Source organism: Halichoerus grypus, chromosome 2 (genome assembly GCF_964656455.1).
Source record: "Halichoerus grypus chromosome 2, mHalGry1.hap1.1, whole genome shotgun sequence".
Lineage (NCBI taxonomy): Eukaryota > Metazoa > Chordata > Mammalia > Carnivora > Phocidae > Halichoerus > Halichoerus grypus.
In genome coordinates this window covers 80,020,174-80,042,046 of record NC_135713.1, presented here as the reverse complement: position 1 = coordinate 80,042,046, position 21,873 = coordinate 80,020,174, and the positions used below count along the sequence as shown (strand labels likewise).

The 21,873-nt window shown below is 37.3% G+C and overlaps 1 protein-coding gene across 13 annotated transcripts in view; it reads right to left on the bottom strand.

Moving 5' to 3' along the window:
- The window catches only part of MCTP1 (multiple C2 and transmembrane domain containing 1), a 506,871-nt gene that overhangs the window by 175,999 nt on the left and 308,999 nt on the right, over positions 1-21,873 (bottom strand). For all 13 annotated transcript variants that reach the window (XR_013445693.1, XM_078067058.1, XM_078067054.1 and 10 more), the window contains 2 exons: positions 7,552-7,738; positions 2,739-2,832 (listed from right to left, as the gene is read on the bottom strand). Coding sequence is in view for 12 of the 13 variants with exons in the window: in XM_078067058.1 (XP_077923184.1) it covers positions 2,739-2,832; positions 7,552-7,738 (281 nt within the window). In the remaining variant the exon portion in view is untranslated. The remainder of the gene's footprint in view (positions 1-2,738; positions 2,833-7,551; positions 7,739-21,873) is intronic.

The window sequence follows — 21,873 nt, the reverse complement described above, 5'->3', positions numbered from 1 at the left end:
AAAATTATGTCTCATTGAATCCCTAGGGAAAAGACTATTGTTATTCACATTAATTTACATAGAACCATTAGGAAAGAAATATATCTATTTTTTACAGCTTTGAAAGAACACGTACTTTAACTTCCATAGTGGCATATAGGCCAAGTAGGTTAACATAGTTTACATATTCATGAAGTTTTAAAAGCAGTGACAGCTTCTCTCTAAGAGAAACAAACTTATATAATTGCATTCAACTTATGTCATGGGCAGGTATCTAAGCTTTTGAAGTAAATGGGACTTGAATATTTGTATAAGAAATTATTGTGCCCCCTATAAATGTTCAGTAATAATTCTTAGCACTTAGGTGCCCCCTGAGATATTATTTTAGGCCTTTCTCCCCCATCTTCAGAGGTTTTCAGCTCAACACTGGGGGCTCCCCTACAGAAAATCCTGTAGAAAATTGAAGGTGCCTCCCATGATGGTGAATGTTACCGTGAATGTCACCGTGAATGTCACATTCTGAATTTACCTGCTGCGGGGAATCACAGGCTAGGTGTAACCTCTGTATGTGAAAGCAATACTGAGTTCCTATTCTAGTCTTTAAGTTAATGTCCACAGTGAACAAAAAAAAAAGCAATTACTGGGGCGCCTGGGTGGCGCAGTTGGTTAAGCATCAGACTCTTGGTTTTAGCTCAGGTCGTGACCTCAGAATCATACAATCAAGCCCCGAGTTGGGCTCTGTGCTCAGCGTGGACTCTGCTTGAGTTTCCCTCTCCCTCTACTCCTCCCCCACATTCTCTCTCAAATCAATCAATCAATCAATCTTTCAAAAAAAGAGCAGTTAATCAATCATTCATTGTCGACTGTTGGTTCTAATACTAAATGCAACATAATAAAAGAAAAAAAATCATTATGTCCAGATTAATTTGAGTATAACCACATCAGAAGTAAAAAAGTAGATGAATAAAGTTAACATTCACTAATTGTTTAGTACAAGGAACCAAGTCAGCATACATGCAAAAAGATTACAAACTACCCTCTCTCTCAGTACTTTCAAGTACACCTATTTTGAAAGAATATTTGACAGTTGTTACTATCTTCATGGTTTCAAATGAGTTGATAGTCACTTGTTTAAAGAAACTGTAAACTCTCAACAATTTTATCACACAATAAACAGTCACTTGATACTATGCAAATATTAAAAATTTAAAAATATTACCATTCTGGAACAGACATCTGCTATTTTAGTTTTAATGCATGTCATCTTTTAATTTGGTTTTGATTCTGTTCTGTTTAGATTTGATGAATTAAAAAAGGATACCAACCATCAGGTAATGGATTTCCAAGCTCTTAGATGGTAGGAAAAGTGCATTTCTCCCCTTCAGATAAGTCCACTACCTCATTAGGATCAACTTGCTGAACATTCACAATGGTAAGCATATTTCTACAAATAATAAGTGGATGCTTTCTTTCAGGAAGAGCAAAATTTACACAAAAATTGGCCAAGTCAGTCCTATTTGTTATCTGTCTTGAGATAGACAATTTAAGGAATGGTATAAGTATGCCCCAAAACCTATGAAATTAAAGAGTAAATGAATGGTCACATAATTGCAAATTCAAAACAATGATTTCATTCTGGAAATTGATGAAATAATTATCGTTAGTTAATTAATACATCATAGATATAGTGATATCCAAATCAGGAAGCTTTAAGAGATAAGACTGATTTCAGTGTTTTTTACAGGTCCATTTCTTGGTTTAAAAATTTAGAACAATGTAGATGCTTAGTTTATTTTTATTTATTTATTTATTTTTAAATTTTATTATGTTATATCACCATACATTACATCATTAGTTTTTGATGTAGTGTTCCATGATTCGTTGTTTGCATATAACACCCAGTGCTCCATTCAGTACGATGCTTAGTTTAGATCCAGAATTATCTCTGGGATGTGCTAAGGAATTTTAACAACAACAAAAAAAACTTGAAAATTAAAAAAAAAAAGGATGCCTGGGTGGCTCAGTCGTTAAGCGTCTGCCTTTGGCTCAGGTCATGATCCCAGAGTCCTGGGATCGAGTCCTGCATCAGGCTCCCTGCTCAGCGGGAAAGCCTGCTTCTCCCTCTCCCTCTGCCCCTGCTTGGGTTCCCTCTCTCTCTGTGTCTCTCGCTGTCAAAAAATAAAAAAATAAAATCTCTAAAAAAAAAAAAACTTGATTCAGCAACCCGATGCCAGGAGTTCATACCAAGTAATTGAGTAATTTGCATCTAAAATTTTCAGTAGACTATGCAACAGATTTCACGTGTGTTGGACTTGTGTTGATGTTATGATACTGTCTGAGGGAAGCTGATCCTGCCTGAGAGAAGATATAACATTACTACAAGATGCCAAAATGATGAAACCTGGAAGTCCCATTGCGTTGGCCAAACTTTGGAAAAGGCAACAATTCAAAAGTTATTTTACCCTTTATTGTTTGTTTTTAATACATCACCCTTCTTTCAAAAAGCAGAAACAGTATAAAAATTGGGTGGTTGGCAATTCTTGTAATATCAAACCTGAAACTTTATATTATTTACTTTGATGATCCAGTCAGGTGAAATGAAGAGTTTAGTCATTAAATGGTATGGACCCGGTGGCATGCAGCTCGATATGTATATATCATATATAATAAATATTATAAATATATATTATATGTTATAATATATAGTCGAAATAATGTATATAAATAAATATAGACAATAGAATTTCCTCATTTCTTACCTGTGACATCAGCGACCATCAACCCTTCTGCTCTGATTACTTTCACCTGGAGAAATCCCACATCTTTCAGGTTGTGAAATATCCGCAGTGGACTCTGAAAGACCCCAACATCAGTGTTAGAAAAGAAAGGTCCTAGAGGGTCTCAAAGAGTGTGTGAGGAAACGCTAAGTTTTATCGTTGATCTCAGGATGCTGCTTAAGTGGTTCAAAGGGATATTCGTGTTTTTTCAGTACAGATTACCCTTCCACTATCACTAATGTGCACCTATACACAGGCACGCACAGACGAATTGACATAGATAATTGTTGCTATATGAGAATTCCGAAAGAATAAAAAATACCACATTTCTTCCCCATAAAAAATTATCAGTGAACAATGGTGAACAGTAAATTACAGAATAGGATATGCCTACTTTCTTCCTTCAATCTCCTTTACCAAAGAACTCCAAAGAATCTGTCATCTATGGGCACCATGGTTTGGAGACTAACGATCGCTAACACTGAGTCTTAGCTTGTTGGTCATGTAACACACTTCAGCCTTTAGGATTAAGAAAGTCAGTATTAATTTTTTTTTTACTCTTTTCTTCTTGGTGAGTTTTGGAAATTGCATGTGCTAGATGAGGGCTGAATTACTGAAATGCTGCTTTCTAATATTTGGTTCAAAAGATTTGCATAGTTCTATGAACCTTTTAGGAAAAAAATCATATATAACTTCTAAAATAAGCCAAATTGATCACTAAAAATAAATTCAAAGTGATGAATAATTTTTCTTAAGTTTGCAATTTTATTTGCCATTGTAGTGTGTACAGAAGTAGGGATATTTCAATAGAAGAATCAGATCCAAAGGATAAAACCTACTTAATTTCATAAATTAATAATGGTAGTGTTTTGGGAAGTATAGTACCTGAAGGCATTAAAAGAGAGATACCAATGTAATAATTCAGAACTCTAATTAATGGGCACAAATACTTAAAGAGTAAGTATTGATAGAGAACACTGATATGCATTTGCTTATTTACACTTCCTAGCATTTTTCTTATGAAAAGACCAGCATTTCTACTCAGTAAATCAAAGGTACTTCTGCATTATAATCCCTAAAATGCTTTAAGACCAGGGAGCATAACATAACAAAGTTATCAAACTGTTACTAAAGAACATTCCCATCCTTGTATTAAGGATGTGAGAATACTGACAAGCAGGAGCTTACTGAGATATTAACTTTGTGAGTCCTGTATGACTAGCCATTGTGTACCCTGAAGCTATGACCTTGGTATATTGGGAGGAGGAAATGCAGATATATGGGTAATCTCAGAGCCTAACTTTTTAGAGTGTTGAGCACAGGATTAGCTCCTATTCTTGTATTGTTTTAAAACAGCTGTTTATCACCCAAATCTATTGAAACTACCCAGATGACAGTGCTCAGGAAAAACGCACCTTTCTCTCCACTTAAATTCCTGTTAAGGGTTTAACAATGGGAACTTTAGACAGCAGTGTTATAATTCAGAGGTGTGTAAGCATGTTGTCTTCCTAATGTAGTAACATCTCAGAGCTTCCTGAGTGTTATAAACCAGGTAACTCTCCTATCCTGATGATAGAGAAGAGTTTTATCAAAAGGTTTCTGTCCTTTAATTTTTGGGAGCAATTCAATCCAAGTTTCACCGTGTCTAAAACAAATCTCATCAGTCCTCGGGCTGAGAATTGTTTCATACGAGTAACCTCCCTGCACAGACATATAGCTTCTGACGCTTCAGCTCCAATGTTCTGCTTCTTATTTGGAGGGGTAATTACTGTTTGAAGGGTTTCTTTCTTCCAGTCAGCTGACACTCAGGAATTTATTGCCAACTTCAACTGTTTAGGGCAGTGACACAGCGCTTATAATAAGAATTGCAAAAAAAAAAAAAAAAAAAAAAGCAAAAAACTTAAATATATCAGTTTAAAAATAGACCTTTCAGGGATGCTTCATCAAGAGGTATTCCTGCCTTGTTATTTATGGTTATTTTAGAAGGCCTCAAAACCTGGATGGCTTCTGAAGCCAGAAATTTCCATAGCAGAGGAATCTATGATTTGCTGTGAATCCTTTCAGCCCTCAATAGATGGGAAAAGATTGAAATGCTCTGGAGAGGAGTCCTCTTTATTTTTTTAATGAAAGGCTGTATAATATATTTTCTCTATGGCTGCAGCAGCTGTCAGGGAGAGCATCTCAGTTCAGCTCTATTACGGGAGAGGCAATACCCCATCCTATGGCATCGAGATGCTCTGAGGGGCCAGAGCTGATTGACAGCTTGTCACCGTGACGTCTTATTCCATCTCTGTTATGGAGAAAATTAATGTCACACCACCAGCCTTATGACTCGCTGTCATCCTAGAACCGCTCACCTTTTATCAATGCTCTAAATAACATTTCAAGCCCATCGTCTCATGCTGGACAATCCGGTCAAGGGACATTAAATCAGATGACTGTGAAATGTCATAATAAAAATGGAATGCTAACAACTTCTTCTCTAAACTAGCTCCTCTGGTTTTTAAACTGTGACAAGGGGGAGCAAGGGTTCAGCATACCCGTTCTGAAAAGGTCATACAATCGCTCTTGGTCTACTACCCATTACTACCCGCCCCCTAGTGACCTTGCCTGCCTTCCTCCCCCCAAAAGAAAAAAAAAAAAAAAAGAAAGAAAAATGGAATTAGCCATCTTTTCAGAATGAGGTGATCAAATAATGGCCCACACGGTAATGTCTGTTTAACTTGTGGGGCTTCGATGCTTCACAATGAACGACTGAATGACAGAAATGGAGAGCCTTTTCAGGGGCAACTCACTTTCCTCCACTATGGCCAGTGCCAAATCACATTCTGAAGTGTCCCCTAAAATTTAAAAAATATACATGTTCTCCCAGGAAAACATATAAATAATTCCCCAAATAACCTCCTCTATATGTTTCTCTGAAACATATGATGTCATATGATGTCCCAGACACGATACAGCATTCATTCGTCTCCTAATCTGTGTAATAAAAAGACACGCCGAAACCATAAAGCGTAGGTCTCTGTCCTTGTCTTACTATGAGCAATTATAACACATGTGCTATAGTGCACACAGGAGCTCCGTAGCAACGACGTCTCTAGAGGGAGATACAGGCCTATGCTTGAAATGCAGGGCTACAAAAACAAAACAAAACATTTAAATACGGTTCACTTTTTAATATGTCGTCGAGCAGCATGTAATCAGAGAATCAGCCAGGGCACCCACATAATAGTTTATATTTTATTCAAATAATAACTAACATTTGAAAGAAGGTGCGGAAACAAATATTCAAATTCTGAATGGAAATGGCCGATTTAAGGAAGCCCAACCGGCAAAAAGAAAAAAAAAAAAAGAATCAATAATAGTTGGATTATTCCTAATTACCTAGGCTCCACTATCATTCTAATATATGGGATAGTATCAAATATTAATCCATAAAATACAGCATCATAATACCTAGAATTTTTATATTAATATACCAATTAATTCTTTTAAAATTGTTTCGACTCACAAGGCTCACTCCTGGTAACAGGAGAACATGTTTTCATGGGTACCAAAATGTGAAATAATTCTCATAATTGCAATTACATATTAGAAGATGCCCAACAATAGGTTGGGCTCTTAGGTGGTTTAAAAATATATACTATTTAGCCTTGCTAAGTCACCTCTATTAAACTGTTTATGGTAACACCATTGGTAGATGAGTTGTGCAAGCATTAGCAGACAGCTGATTCGGTGGAGATAGCCAGAATAAATTTGCTGAAGCACACATCCTGCTAATCTGTTTGAAGAATATTGTAGAGCATTAGTACCAGCACTTCATGTTATCTGCACAGCCTGATAAGGTACATCTTTATTAAATTCAGTTATTGGAAGGATGTCAGTCAGCAAATAGGAATATTTTAGAATCTAAAAAAAAAAATTAAGCGGTTCTTTGTTAGTCAGAGCTTGGTTTCATGGCTGAATGTCTAGAGGAGCCTTCTAAACACCTGGCAGCATTGTACAATACAAGCTTTGTAATTTTAAGTGGAAAAGCTTTTTTTCCCAGCTTCATGGGTACTGAGGCATTCACTTTTTCTGAGACTCCATTGAGAGAGAATGGTGGAGTAAGAGCTCCCCTCTCTGTTGATTCAAGAAAACTACACAGTGGAAAATGCACAGCGTGAGGATGCTGGGAAAGAGGTAGATTTGGGTGTGAATATTTTGGTTTGGTGAAATTTGAGAAGGGTTCTTACTATAGTGACTCACTATTCCGCCTTATCACTCCACAAATGATCAAAAGGTAAGGAGGCTTCCTTTTAATTATATTTCACATTCAATTAAAATAAGATAAAGGAATGAAGCGAGGCCTTTCTAAGCAGTTGAAATAAAAATTCTTTCTGTGAATATCCTCTCGTTACCAAGCTACTAATTAACGTAGGTGTCATTAATTCCATTTCAAACTTGGAAAGACAAAGAACTCTTAATTGCAATTACAAAGGGTCAAAGAATTAATTTTGAGGTAATGTTCTGTATACTTGACTTTCCTTTATGAGAAGTTGCCTTGCATGATAGTTGTGCTGCATGACAAAATCACTGTGGAGAGGCTCAGAATCTAGAACTTGCTTTGGAAGAGACTCTAGAGAAGAGCAGGTGTGCAGAGCTCAGGGTAACGGCATCTGCATTTACCCAGCTCTCTGTCTCTGCTGACTCAACTGTCACACAGCCCTTCAGATGTACTCCTGTCACTCTAGGTAAATCATTTACCACCTCAACTCGTCACACATGACCCTGAATTAGGGGGTTACATACGTACATATCTCCTTAAGATTTCCTCCCGTTCTTTCTGGTCCTCCAGGGAACTGACGGAGAGGTCAGAGATGCTGACTGTGGCCGAAGCTGTCAGGGTGACCAGCAGTACCAGGTGACCCTCACCCTCTTCCAGCTGCAACTCCAACTTGTGTGTCTGTTCCCTACTGAGGGCCGACAGGTCCACCTGGCACCTGGAAACAAATGTTGTGAATTAGCAAGTGCCCTTCCTCTCCTCTCCTCTCCTCTCCACACTTCTCCTCTCCTCTCCTCTCCACACCTCTTCTCTCCTCTCCTCTTCTTTCCTTCCTTCCTTTTTTGTCACATCAAACAGTGAAATTGCAGGCTGCTCAGAGCTATGTGAAAAATAAATCAATAGAAATTCTGTTTGAGCTACTGGAAGACTATATCTTTCATTCAGCACACTTTCTTCACAAAATTTAGACCCTGACTATTTTTAGTGTCTAGTTTCTTATTTCTGTAAGATACAAAAAACATGTTTATCTGATTCTATTACTATCCACTGTCACTGTATTCATAAATTGGGAGGGACTTTCAATCCCTGGATGGCCTAGTTTAGTGCGCTTTGCCTACAGAAAGATTAACATGAGCTGTCTGGAGAGGCAAACCACCGAGAATCTGAGTTCTTGTGTAGGTTTTAAAACAATGGGAGTTCTTCATTCATAAATGTTATTAAGCAATGAATAAAATATGTACTTTGATGATGCCGTAAGTTTTACACTTTTAAAACCATGCTAATTTATTCATAGAACACCACACGTAAATCTAAATAAAAACAAATCCTCCAAAAAATTATAGCTCAAGGGTTATGTACCAGCGTTTTACTAAGAGAGGTTTCATAACACAGCAGCCCATGCTTGATAAGCTCTTCTCTCAGAGTTAAACACCTTGCAAACTCTTTTCATAAAAATGTCAATTGATTTGGAAGAGAAAGATACTGAGGTGATCACAAAGCCAATAAACTGAGAGAAAGGGGGTAGAAATGAACAAAAGGCATTTAAAACAGGAAATAGCCAATTATAAGCATAAATGTAACATATCATAAACAGGAGTCAGCTATCAGGGACTGATTAAATTTTTGCTCTTTCTTGTTCTTTACTCCACTTACTGTCTATTGCTTGGCTTTTAAATTAAATTTCTATGAATAGGGTCTCAATGCTTATTGTTGGGTTCAAACATCTCTTTAGTATGAGTAAATTTAGAAATTGAACCAAAGTCTGCATTTTCTTTTTATTTGTGCCTATCGAAAATGACAAGAGAGATAGCTGGGACTGAAACAACTGAGAAGAAGAGGAGTACAGATGCAAGAAATGAAAAGAAAAAGCAACATCCTGGTCAGGGACAGAAAGTCCGTGTGTGTGTGTTGATGCTAACTGTTGAAAGAGAGCAGGAAATCAGAGTCTGTACCAAGTCTGGAAAACATCTTCCTAAAGTGAGAACGTATATCAAATAACTTCATTGTTTCTGTGTCAACATGCATTTCAAAATACTTTCACGCAGTCTCCGGAAACTCTGAAAGCTGAAGAAATATATCAAATCTGTATCTAATATCCTGATTTTAATCGGAATTAAGTTCTTATCGATAACACTTGGACCAAATTGAGAAGAAAGATGCGATGGTGACAAACCACCAATCAAATGCATTGTCTAAGAAAAAGGAAAAACGTCAATATGATTTTCTACAGATCTTTCCAGCAACTGGCAGAGTGTCTCGCCTGTAGTTTGGTGAATGTGAATGAATCTTTGGATTAGATTGGGAGTATGATACTCGAGAATCAAACATGGGTTACAATTCGCACTGTACTTTTGGTTGGATAAAGTTGGGAATAAGAAAGCTCCTTCACTCATTTGGATCCTGCATTTCTCAATCCTGTCCTTGCCTTACTCTTTTATATGACACTGCACCACTCTTAAAATACATTGAAGCCTTCTGGAAGGTTTCCTTCTATGGCTATTACCATTTTACACAGGTCATATGGATGCTGGCTTACTCTTCATTTATCTTAGAGTCATTGTGTTTGATGCTCTAGAGTTGGGGAAGGTGCTCTAAAGATGATTTAGTCCAAGAGTTGCAAACTGGCAACTTACAGATCACATCAGGTCTATGGATGGGTTGTTTGTCCTTCTAGTGCTAATAGAAGTTTTGAATTAAAAACATTGTAAGACAGAGTAAATGTCCTCTGACTTAATTACCGTCCCTAATACTGTCTGTTATTTACACTATTTCACCTAATTCTGCATCTGGTTCAAATAAGCATAGGTATTTGTGATCCTCATAATCTCCTTAATTTAACAATAAGAAAACTGAAGACCAGAGAAGTGATCTGACTTAATGGAGATATACAGTTTAGTTGTTAGCAGAGCTAGGACCTGAACTTGGAACAATGGAATCCAAGATATAGTCTTTTTCCTGGGCTAGTCTTCACTAAGTAACTGTGTACCCCCACGACAAAATGTGTCTATTTGCAGTGGTTCTTAAACTGGGTGAAATCTGGACTTGTTTCTAACAGAAAAAATTATCTCAGTTTTCAAGCATGGAATTATGTTATTTTTGTACTTTTAAAATACATATAAGCTATGGAAGAAGACTAAGTTATTGTTCTTATAAGAAGATAAACTCAGAAAGACACACAAATTGAATTTTAAAAACTATGAATCTAATAAAATTTAACATTGTACATTTATAGGGAGGATTATGCTTTTCTGCTGCAACTAGTTTCAAAATGGGTATTCTTGTAGAAATAGTTTCAGATCCTGTCCTATATTTAATGTTTCAGAATTTTGACTTTAACAATTCCAATGTAGAAAATGCCTATTTATGTAAATGAATTAGAAGAGAGTATTAATGACTCCAAGGTTCTTTTTGCTAGTTTGGGTTATCCAACTCTCCTATTCATCTAAAAACTCTGCTCAGGAGTAATCCTCAGATGCCATTTTCAATGAAATGTCACCTGATAATTGAGCAAAATTGTCTTGTTAACTTGAGAATAAAGTTAGCATCATAGCATCACTGATATCTGCATTAAATTTGTATTAAATTATTGCTGGAATTTGGTGGGGAAAAAAAGCCTTTGCTACTCCTTGGTTGCTGTTGAATAAATAGGTACAAAGATGGAACTCCTGCAGAAGAGTCTATTGCAAAGTGAACCCAGTACTTATCCCTATAGGTCAGTGCCATGGTTTGAATGTTTGTCTTCAAGATTCATATGTTGAAACCTATTGGTCAATGTGATGACATTAGGAGGTGGGGCCTTTGGGAGGTGATTAGGTCATGAGGGTGGAGCCTTCATGAATAAGATTAGAGTCCTCATAAAAGAGGCCCCAGAGAGGCCCTCACCCCTTTTGCCATGTAAGGACACAGAGAAAACACAGTTGTCTATGAACCAGGGAACCAGACACAGAATCTGCTGGTGTCCTGATCTTGGACTTACCAGTGTCTAGAACTGTGAGAAATAAATTTCTGTTGTTTACACCCCCTAGTCTGTGGTGATCTGGTATAGCAGCCCAACAGGCAGATTCGCCTGTATTGAGCTCACCTGTACTATTACATCCTAAAGAAAGAAACGGTTCACGACAGTTTGGATATAGAAGTCCTCGGTGGTCATCTGGATGGTCAGAATAGGCATAAATTAATAGTTTCAATTTGTTATCAAAATGAAAACGCAAAATTTAAAAAGTACTGAAGCAAATTCATAAGGTACATTTACAGATATGTATACAGGATGAAGAGCTCAGGATTGGGAGTCAGATTCCCTTGGTTTCAGCCCTCCATCTGTCACTAATTAGTTGTATGACCTTTTCCAAGACAACTTACCCTCTTGAATTCCAGTTTTCGCATCTGTGATATGACGTAATTGAACTAGATGAACGTACAAATTCCTGAAAACCCCAAATTTCACACTTTGCTACAACTCTGTCCATGTTTACACTTGTTTACATCTTCCTTTCTTTGCCATTCCACAAACCAAACAACTAAGAGAACGAATTCATCTTATAGGCAATGAAGTATTATTCCTCAAACGTATTACCCCTCCAAAGCCTTAATTTGACACTAGAAGGCAGATAATCTAATCTATTTTAAATTGTCTTCCAAGGAACACTAAGGGATACCTCAAAAGTCACCATGGAGGGGAGAAGGGTGAAAAAAATAGGGTGTGGACTCTTCTCTCTGGTTCAAAGAACAGCTCCTCTGACATCTGTTTCATATTGATGTTCCACATGCAGGTTTGAAAACTTGTTGGATACATCTATCATCCCCTTAGATTCTCCTAGAGCCATGACCTCCTGGGTCCTCTGCTACCTGCTTTGCCACAGCTGTGACTTTGGCTCTGCCTTCCCAAGGGACTGCTTTTCATCCCACCACCATGACCAATTAACTGTGCTTGGGTCCTCATGGGGCTTCCACCTGGGACTGGCTCAATGTTTACTTGCCAAAATAAGCTGGGCTCTCCCCTTGGCTGCCACTGTGCATCGAGGCCCAATGGCCACATGCCCCAAGTTTCTGGCTTCTAAGACTGCTTCTACACTTGGATGAAAAGTCACATTGTGGGTTGTGGGGTCTGACTCCCTGGTCACCTGTCAAAGAAACCAGATGAAACAATGCAGAAGTTGTCTTCTCATGGGGTGAACTGAGATTGGTGGAATAGGAGATGGGAAGGTAATTCCGCACACCTCCTTCCCTCTCACAGAGTGCTTCAAAGTATGATTCTCCATATTGCCTGCCCACAAGTGGCCAAGTGGGTACACAGCAACCAGCCATGTCTCTGAAACACAGGAAACAGGAGCCCTCCCGGTAACATACTGCCTTTCATTGCCTCCTAGTCTTCCCTGCTTTATGTTCTTTCTCTCTCCCCTTCAGTGCTTGGGATTGTACCTCCCAATGAAGTATCAGCACTTAATCATTGCCTCAGGCTCTGCTCTTAGGGAATCTGGCGAAGGCAAAAACCATTGATACAAATCAATCCCCTCAGTTACAGATGTCTACAACACAAACCTGACCATGCTGCCCCCTCGGTTCCCACCACCCATGGAACCTCCTTGGCAAGACAAGGCCCTTCCTGACCTACCATCAGCTTGTGTGTCACTTGCTGACTCACACTGACTACTCAAGTCATTCCAGACAGCTTGTGATTCTCCCACCATCCATGCTAGGGCTTAGACCTGTTTCTTTGTGTTTGGACAAGGCAACCCCTCTGCCTGAGATGATGCATCTATCTATCTTTGCTTGCCAAATTTTTACTAATGCTCGATGAAATAACCTGCAGTTGTCTTTCTCTGCCAGTATCCTGAGACACCTCAATGGCAGGCACCTAGCATAGCACCTGGAATGTAGTTGGTGCTCTACAGTATTGAAGTACTTATGGACAATATAGAAATCAAGAGAGACCAACAATTTACCCATGCTGACAGCCACAGAGCCAGGGCTAGCATGTAATGTGCTCCTTCTACCACCCTATATTGTCTTCCTGGAAAGTGGTTTGATTTCTTGTCAACACTTGTTTCACTCACTCTTTAACTCATTTATGCATTAGTTATTTTTTAAGTGCCTTATGTGGCAGGACTCTGTTAGATTCTGGGGATTCAGTCATTGCTAAGCCTTCTAGTTCCTCATTTCTTTTTTCCCCCAGAACTACCACAGACTCAGCATGTTGTTTTGAACAAAGTTCAAATGGCTTCAGCGCTCATGGCCAGAGGTTTAGAACACTGAAGTTTTAATAAAGCTTATTCATTAGCATTCTGATATTAATGCAAGTCACTTAAAGCTTTTGTACATCAGCTTTCCTCATTTATCAAATGGAAATTAAAAAAAAAATACCTTCTCTTGGGGTGCCTGGGTGACTCAGTTGATTAAGTGTCTGACTCTTGGTTTCAGCTCAGGGGCGTGAGATCCAGCCTCATGTCAGGCTCTGCACTCAGGACAGAGTCTGCTCAAGATTCTCTTTCCTTCTCCATCCCCCCTTCCCTTCACCCCACTCTCTCTCTCTTAAATAAATAAATAAATAAATAAAATCTTTTTAAAAAATGCCTTCTCTTTGCATAGAGTTGTAAGAACACAGGCATAATAGATGAGAAAGTACTTTGAAAAGTTGAAAGTACTAAATATAATGTGTGATTTTATTATCACATAGGCCTTGGTTCAGTACTGGAAAATTTAAAAACTTACTCTCCCTGCTGAACCCAACTCATCAATCAGTCAATCAATCAGTAAGTCAGTCAGAGAAAGACAATCATCATATGGTTTCACTCATATGTGGAATATAAGAAACGGGGCAGAAGATCATAGGGGAAGGGAAGGAAAACTGAATGGGAAATCATCAGAGAGGGAGAAAAACCATAAGAGACTTAATTCTAGGAAACAAACTGAGGGTTGCTGGAGGGGAGGTGGGTAGGGGGGGATGGGGTAACTGGCTGATGGGCATTAAGGAGGGCATGTGATGTGATGAGCACTGGGTGTTATACGCAACTGATGAATTATTGAACACTACATCTGAAACTAATGATACACTATATGTTGGCTAATTGGATTTAAATAAAAAATCAATCAATAGAAGAATCAAAACAGATTCAAAACTGAAGATTTCAGAGCTACTTTCTCTCATTCCACAAATGGGGAAATTGAGACTCAGAGAAATTAAATGATGGCAAGAACTGGAATGTTCCTGACTTCTATACAAAAGCTTCAAGTTCTTTGTGCTTTCTAAAAACTGTATGCATTTATTTAGCCACATGAAAAAAATATGTCACATTTGGTGACATTTCTCCCTAAGAGTTAAAGAGTAAAATTTCAGTGTTCTTACCACCTTCTTTCTCCTTTACCTTTCTATCTGCCATTTCTGAACCAGTGACCAAAGATATTCCTCCCAGATGGAATAGTCTTGTGCTTAGCACCTGGATATATACATGTACATACATGTGAGTACACTGGGGTGCAGGAAGTAAATGCTAGGACTACTTGGATTTTTTTTTTTTGTAATTTAAAAATAGGACAGGAATCAAGCTTTATAAATATTTGGTATATGCATTAACACAGGTGGCCCATGCACCAGGTATGTCACTTCTGGCCTGCAAGTATTTTAGAAAAGAGTAGGAGCTGCTTAACATAGAAGGGTTGGCAGTGGCCCCTTACTTGCTGACTTGCTTTCACTGAATTGCAGTTCATATATGCCTTGTTAAGTGGATTTACGGATTATATAATCCAGTTTTAACTGAACTAATCCTCACAAAATGGACAATTGGCTTTAAAAGATCCCAGTAAAGAAACTGTGGATGGAAGATAATGCTAATTGAACAAGCACAAGTGAGCAGAATGATAAACAAGAATATGCAGAAGCACCACTTCTCCTAGCTGAGCTCCGAGTCAGCCACGTTCTGATTTATGAACCAATGATAGTATAATCAGATCTTGCAAGAATTCAGCCAAAACAATCCCAAAGTATCAAGAATAATATTTGCAATCGAAATTTACATCTATGTTAACGAGAAACTTATAAGTGTGTGCTATGCCTTGAAGTTAGCTAATGATATTATGAAGCCATCATGATTAGCAAGACATTTGAAAACAAAGCCTTCGGAACAGGAAGACAAACCTCTACAGGATTTCTTGGGCGGGGGGTAATTAAAAAAAAACACACATATTTTATGTAATTTTGGCCTAATTTAACAATAAAATTATGAAGCTTTTCGAGATTTCATAATATATGAGAACTTATTTACATTAGTAAAACTCATGATACATAATATATTATAAAATTTTATATTGTAAATCAATATAATATGTGATTCTTTAGAATCTCTGCATTTTAAAGATTTCAATACATAACCACTGAAGAGTTTTCAAGTTTCACAGTTATGCAGTTTTTTTTGGTTTTGGGTTTTTTTTTTTATTATGTTATGTTAATCACCATACATTACATCATTAGTTTTTGATGTAGTGTTCCATGATTCATTGCTTGTGCATAACACCCAGTGCTCCATGCAGTACGTGCCCTCCTTAATGCCCATCACCAGGCTAACCCATCCCCCCAACCCCCTCCCCTCTAGAATGCTCAGTTTGTTTCTCAGAGTCCATAGTCTCTCATGGTTCGTCTCCCCCTCTGATTTCCACTGATATGAGGAATTCTTAATCTCAGGAAACAAACTGAGGGTTGCTGGAGTGGAGGGGGGTGGGAGGGATGGGGTGGCTGGGTGATAGACATTGGGGAGGGTATGTGCTATGGTGAGCGCTGTGAATTGTGTAAGACTGTTGAATCACAGACCTATACCTCTGAAACAAATAATATATTTTATGTTAAAAAAGAAGAAGTTATGCAGTTTTTACGCCATCTCTGACATTACAAAATGCTAATACTGTTCTTGCCTTTCTGTTGTCAGAAGCTGTCAGTGTTTAACTATCTTTGGGGAGATTGCTTTATCAGAGCATACTTCCACAAACTTGTGAAATTCTTCATTCACTGACTTGAAGGTAAACCGTTTAATATACACACGGTGGTGCATGAAAACTGTCCTTGGAAACTTTGCCCACCGTGTAAGAAACACTGCACTGAGTATAAACTTTTGCAAGAAATCTTCAGAAGAAAAGAATAGTAACCCATGAAAGAAAATAGATTGAAATCTTAATATATTTGGCTTAGGTTGATTTTATGAAAAACCAAGACAAGAATCAATGACACATTCCATTCTCTCCTTAAATATTGTCTATCTCCCTAATGAAATATTTCACTCAAGCCTTAGTAAAGAAAAAGGGTGAAATATAATGATTTCATGAAAAAAACTCTCTTTAGTTTAGAATTTTCTGACTAGCTGTCTTTGTCCTTTCAAATTACTAATGCACGAGGATTGTTTCCATTCTATGTAGGAAGTAAAAGAGTCATTGGCGAATTGGTATCACAGATAAGAAACACTGCAAGTCAGAATCTACAGAGTGTCAAATGCAATGACCTTCAACCTACAGAGAACATTAATTTGGTTAATATCCAAAGTCAAAGGCTGTTTTCCCCATTTGCCACACTGTACTTAACACATCCCACATTCTCCTTCCTTCTGCCTTAAATACAGAGCCACAGATTTATTTTATATGGTTGTAGAATTTGGAAGCATTTGTTCTTTATCCAGAACTTGCCCATTTGGAATATATTTTTCTTATCAAACATCATTAATAAAAATTTTGTCGAACTAGAGCTCTCTAGCGAAGCTTACATCTGTAGCACTCTGCTCTCATGGGCAGTTCCAATGCCTCAGACCTTATAACAATGCAACAAATAAAGTCAGTAGCAATTCACCAACCTAAAATACATGTACCCCAAATCAGTGCCACTTTAAAGATAAACAAGCATTTTGCACACTAATAAATAACGTTATAAATCTTGCTATATTGGATTGCAAATAACTCCAACTGAATAAGATTGCTTGACACGGGATTTACTTATTCTGCACGTTCATAAAAACAACTTGTTCTCTGACAGCACTCATTCTTGACAATTTACCGTGGCTGTCAGCAGCCAATTTGTTCAGATTACTGCTCTGCATAAAAGTGTAACCATCATGAGGATTTATTAGCTGATTATCGTAAAGGTGGCAGTCCGTCTTGCCTGCCAAAATACAGGTGATCAGAAAGTTAAATAATTACATGCAGATTAACATTATTTCACCTTCACTTGATCGTTGTAGCTCAGCGACAGGTAAAATTTGTTGTTCAAACTTGCACTATTGTGTATACCACCTAAGTTGGTTTACTGACTACTTGGCATTTTATTGAGCACTTAATGGCTTCAGACCATTTTGAGTACAAGACCAAAGTGAAAGGAGTGTGGACTTTAAGAGTCAGGAATTCTGGATTTGAATCTCAGATCAATCACCCCAGATTCATACTAGCTGAGCAACCTTTACATCTCCTTCCACCTCACTTTTTGCATCTGTGAAACGGGCATAATATCAACCACTCTGCTTATCCCCTAATTTTGAGGTAACCTAATAGTGCCCTATTCATTGTAGGGCATTGATATTATTGTTTCTTTCTACTCATGGTAAATTTATTTTTGTTAAAATTTACCAACCAGATGGCATTAACTCCCTGGATAGTATAATGATGAAGAAGTTATAAGCATCCTGGTAAATGAATAGGCTACTTTCAAAAATGCAACAATTCAGTATTTTTTAAGTATAAGGATTACTCAGACACTTTTACACTCTCCCTCATTACTTCTCCCTTTTTATGTACAAATACACTGAAACTTTGTACCTACCACTAAGTCATGTTGTTCTAATTGCCTTTTCATTAACAGCCACTGTCAAATTATGTATTTACAGTTGACCTTTGAACAATATGGGGGCTGGAGACACCAACCCCCTGAACAATTGAACTTCTGTGTATAAGTTTTGACTCCCTCCAAATTTAACTACTATTGGCCTACTGTTGACCAGAAGCCATACTGATAACATGAAAAGACGATTAGCACATATTTTGTATGTTATATGTATTATATGTCATATTCTTACAATAAAGAAGGCCAGAGAAAGGAAAATGTCATTAAGGAAATCAAAAGGAAGATAAAATACACTTACAGTGCTGTATTTATTGGAAAAAATCTGTGTATAACTGGATGTGTGCAGTTCAAGCTCATGTTGATCAAGGGTGAACTGTATTTAGAGAAGGAAGAGCCATAATTTCCAGTATTAAATCAAACTTCAGGTATTTCAATTATAAAATATTTTTTTAAATATTTATAAAACACCTCTTGTATGCCATATACTTTTCTAGGCATTGGGGATGCAACAGTAAACAAAAACACTCAAAAATCTCCACCCTCATGAAGATTACATTCTAGTGGTGGGAAACAAATGATAAATAAATTGATGGTCACAGGCGACCTTGACAAGAACAGTTTTGGTGGATTGTTGGGGGGCATAAGCCTGATTGCATGGGTTCAAGTGGGAATGGCAGGGGTAACGTTCAGTGTTAAATATTTTTCACTGTATCGGCACTCCAGATTTGCAAGTGGCCCTTTTATTCATAGCCAGTCTTGTCTTTATCATGACAAAAAAAAAAGCCTATTATTGAGCATACATTTACAAAACACAGTTTCAAAAATCATTATATTTGACCAAAACTGGAAAATAAAGTGGGACAATAACAAAATCTAACACAATAAACTAGTCTATGTAGATAATCCAATCCATATAAGCATTCTCAAGTTTAGGATTGAATCTAGAGTGTACCCTTAAGAGTGTACCCTTAAAAAAAGTTATTAGCCATTGAAAGGACAGTGTTATCCTTCATGGCCAACTTTAAATTTACTCACCAACCACCAGCCAACTCCCAGAATAGTTTCTAATTTTTAAGTTAATACAGACATATTTTAATTATTCTCGTCACAAAAATGAAATAATTAGGTGATGTGTTAGAGGTGCTAATTAGAGCTACAAGGATAATCATGTTACAATGTATAAATGTTTCAAATCAACTATCATACACCTTAAATTTACATTAGTTACATATAAAAATATTTCTAAATAAATAAGTAAATAAATAATAAAAAGTTAATAGGACATAAAATGTTGCAATGATAGCTTGCAAAACAAGGCAGAACAGGATGAATTTTACTCTTGTTACTTTACTCCTAGAACTCTCACTTAATGGAAGGTAAGTCAGTTCTCATCTAAACTACCCTAGGAACCAAGGAATTCTATTACAATCTGCATTAGTTCCACCATTACCAAACAACCTTGACATAACACAGTGACTTTACTCTGCCTACCACTTAGATACAATAATATCTTGCTTTTCAGTCACAGGATGTGTTGAAAGTACAATTTAATATATTATGCTAATCGAAGTAAGTCAATCAGAGAAAGACAATTATATATCTCCCTCATACATGGACTTTAAGAGACAACAGAGGATCATAGGGGAAGGGAGGGAAAAATAAAACAAGATGAAATCAGAGAGGGAGACAAACCATAAGAGACTCTTAATCATAGGAAACAAACTGAGGGTTGCTGGAGGGGAGGGCGGTGGGAAATGGGGTAATTGGGTGATGGACATTAAGGAGGGCACGTGATGTAATGAACACTGGGTGTTATATAAGACTCATGAATCACTGAACTCTACCTCTGAAACTAATAATATACTGTATGTTAATTAATTGAATATAAATAGAAAAATAAAGTACAACTTAATAAACATAAAGTTAGGAACCTAGAATTTCTGGTGCTATCTAGACACTGAATAGATTTGAAATGATGATTTACTATAGTCATTTCCTTTTTTCTGCAATGGGCATCTTGGTTAAATTGGCAGAGTGAGTGTACAAAAATGTTTTACTGAACATTTGTGATTACTTCAAAATTGGACAATAACTCCCTTTATTGTGTAAAGGGGCTTTAACTGATACTCAGAAGCTATTCTAGGAGTCATCTTGTCTACACCTGTACTCTGGTGTACTCTAAAATTTTTTGGCTCAAATTGCTTTTATAGACTATTATGTTTGGCATATGACCAAAGCTACCTGGGTTCTCCTGTGTAATAACCGTGAATATAAACAACTCATCTAACAATCCAGGCAAAGCCCAAGCCAGACACTATACATAGGCAGTAACACCTCCAAGAGCTAGAAAAAATGAAAAGGGAGAATACACATCCAACTAGATTACTAGTTTATTATAAGAGGAGATAATTCAGAAACAGCCAGATGTGAGATACCTAGGCAAGGTATGGGGATATGCCCAGAGCTTCCATGGCCCCCTCCGGCGCACCACTCGCCCAGCCCCCCCACATACTTGCCAACCACAAAGCTCCAAAAATGGTTTTCTTCTCTCCCAAATTTCAGAAGACTTCCTTAGCTCCCCCAGTTATCTAGAACAATCTATTTTCTTCAGATCAGCCAACTGTCACTGCTCTCTCAAAATTTGTCAAATTATGGACAACCCCATAGAAACAAGATGAGAAGAGATAAACAGGTTCACCTCTCTGCCAACCATTTCTGTAATATAGTTAGCCATGGCCTTGGAGAATTCATAATATTATCAAGTGAGGAAAAGGGAAAGGTCAGTACCAGATGGGTTGAGAAACTGTCTTAATTTCCAAATTTGGAAATTATTTTCAAAGTAAGAAAAAATGCATAAAAGGATTATCTGTTATTATGGGAAAAAAATAGAAAAAGGGATAAGATATACTTCATGTGATATGGACCCAGAAGTACAGGAAGACAGTACATGGTAGCAATTATTTCCTTATCTTACTAACATAAGAAAGTATGAATATGGAGTAATGAGACTGAGGTAGCAAGTTACACATGACAGTCATTCTGATTATCTTATGGTAACCAAATACGGCTAATGTTGCTCTAAATTATGAAAATGAATTCGTTATTTAAGGAACAGCTAGACAGCACATACTTAAATGAGCTCATAGCATGTTGAGGGAGATAGAAACATAGACATATAACCATAATGAAATGTAGTCAGTGTATTAACAGATGTATACTTAAGCTACTTTAACTGGTGATATATCCCAAGAGAACTTGAAGAAAACTCTGAAAATAATGTTTTACTAAAAGGAAAAAATACACAATGAAGGCCTGTCCTTTTAAAAGGATTGAAATGTAACACAGTATTAGGTTACAATAGTTTTTTTCCATTTCATTTTATAAGTAAAACATTACAGCTTAAATGAAGCTAATCTTTAACCTCTCACTTTATAATCCCATAAAGAAAACCATTGTTTAAAAACATATTTCATTAAGATAAAAAGCTTTTGCACAGCAAAGCAAACAGTTAACAAAACCAAAAGACAACCGACAGAATGGGAGAAGATATTTGCAAATGACATATCAGATAAAGGGCTAGTATCCAAAATCTATAAAGAACTTACCCAAACTCAACACCCAAAGAACAACTAATCCAATCAGGAAATGGGCAGAAGACAGGAAAAGACATTTCTGCAAAGAAGACACCCAAATGGCCAACAGACACATGAAAAAGTGCTCAACATCGTTCGGCATCAGGGAAATCCAAAGCAAAACCTCAATGAGATACCACCTCACATCAGTCAGAATGGCTAAAATTAACATGTCAGGAAATGACAGATGTTGGTGGGAATGCAAGCTGGTGCAGCCACTCTGGAAAACAGTATGGAGGTTCCTCAAAAAGTTGAAAATAGAGCTACTATACAACACAGCAATTGCACTACTGGGTATTTACCCCAAAGATACAAATGTAGAGATCTGAAGGGGTACATGCACCCCGATGTTTATCGCAGCAATATCCGCAATAGCCAAACTATGGAAAGAGCCAAGATGTCCATCGACAGATG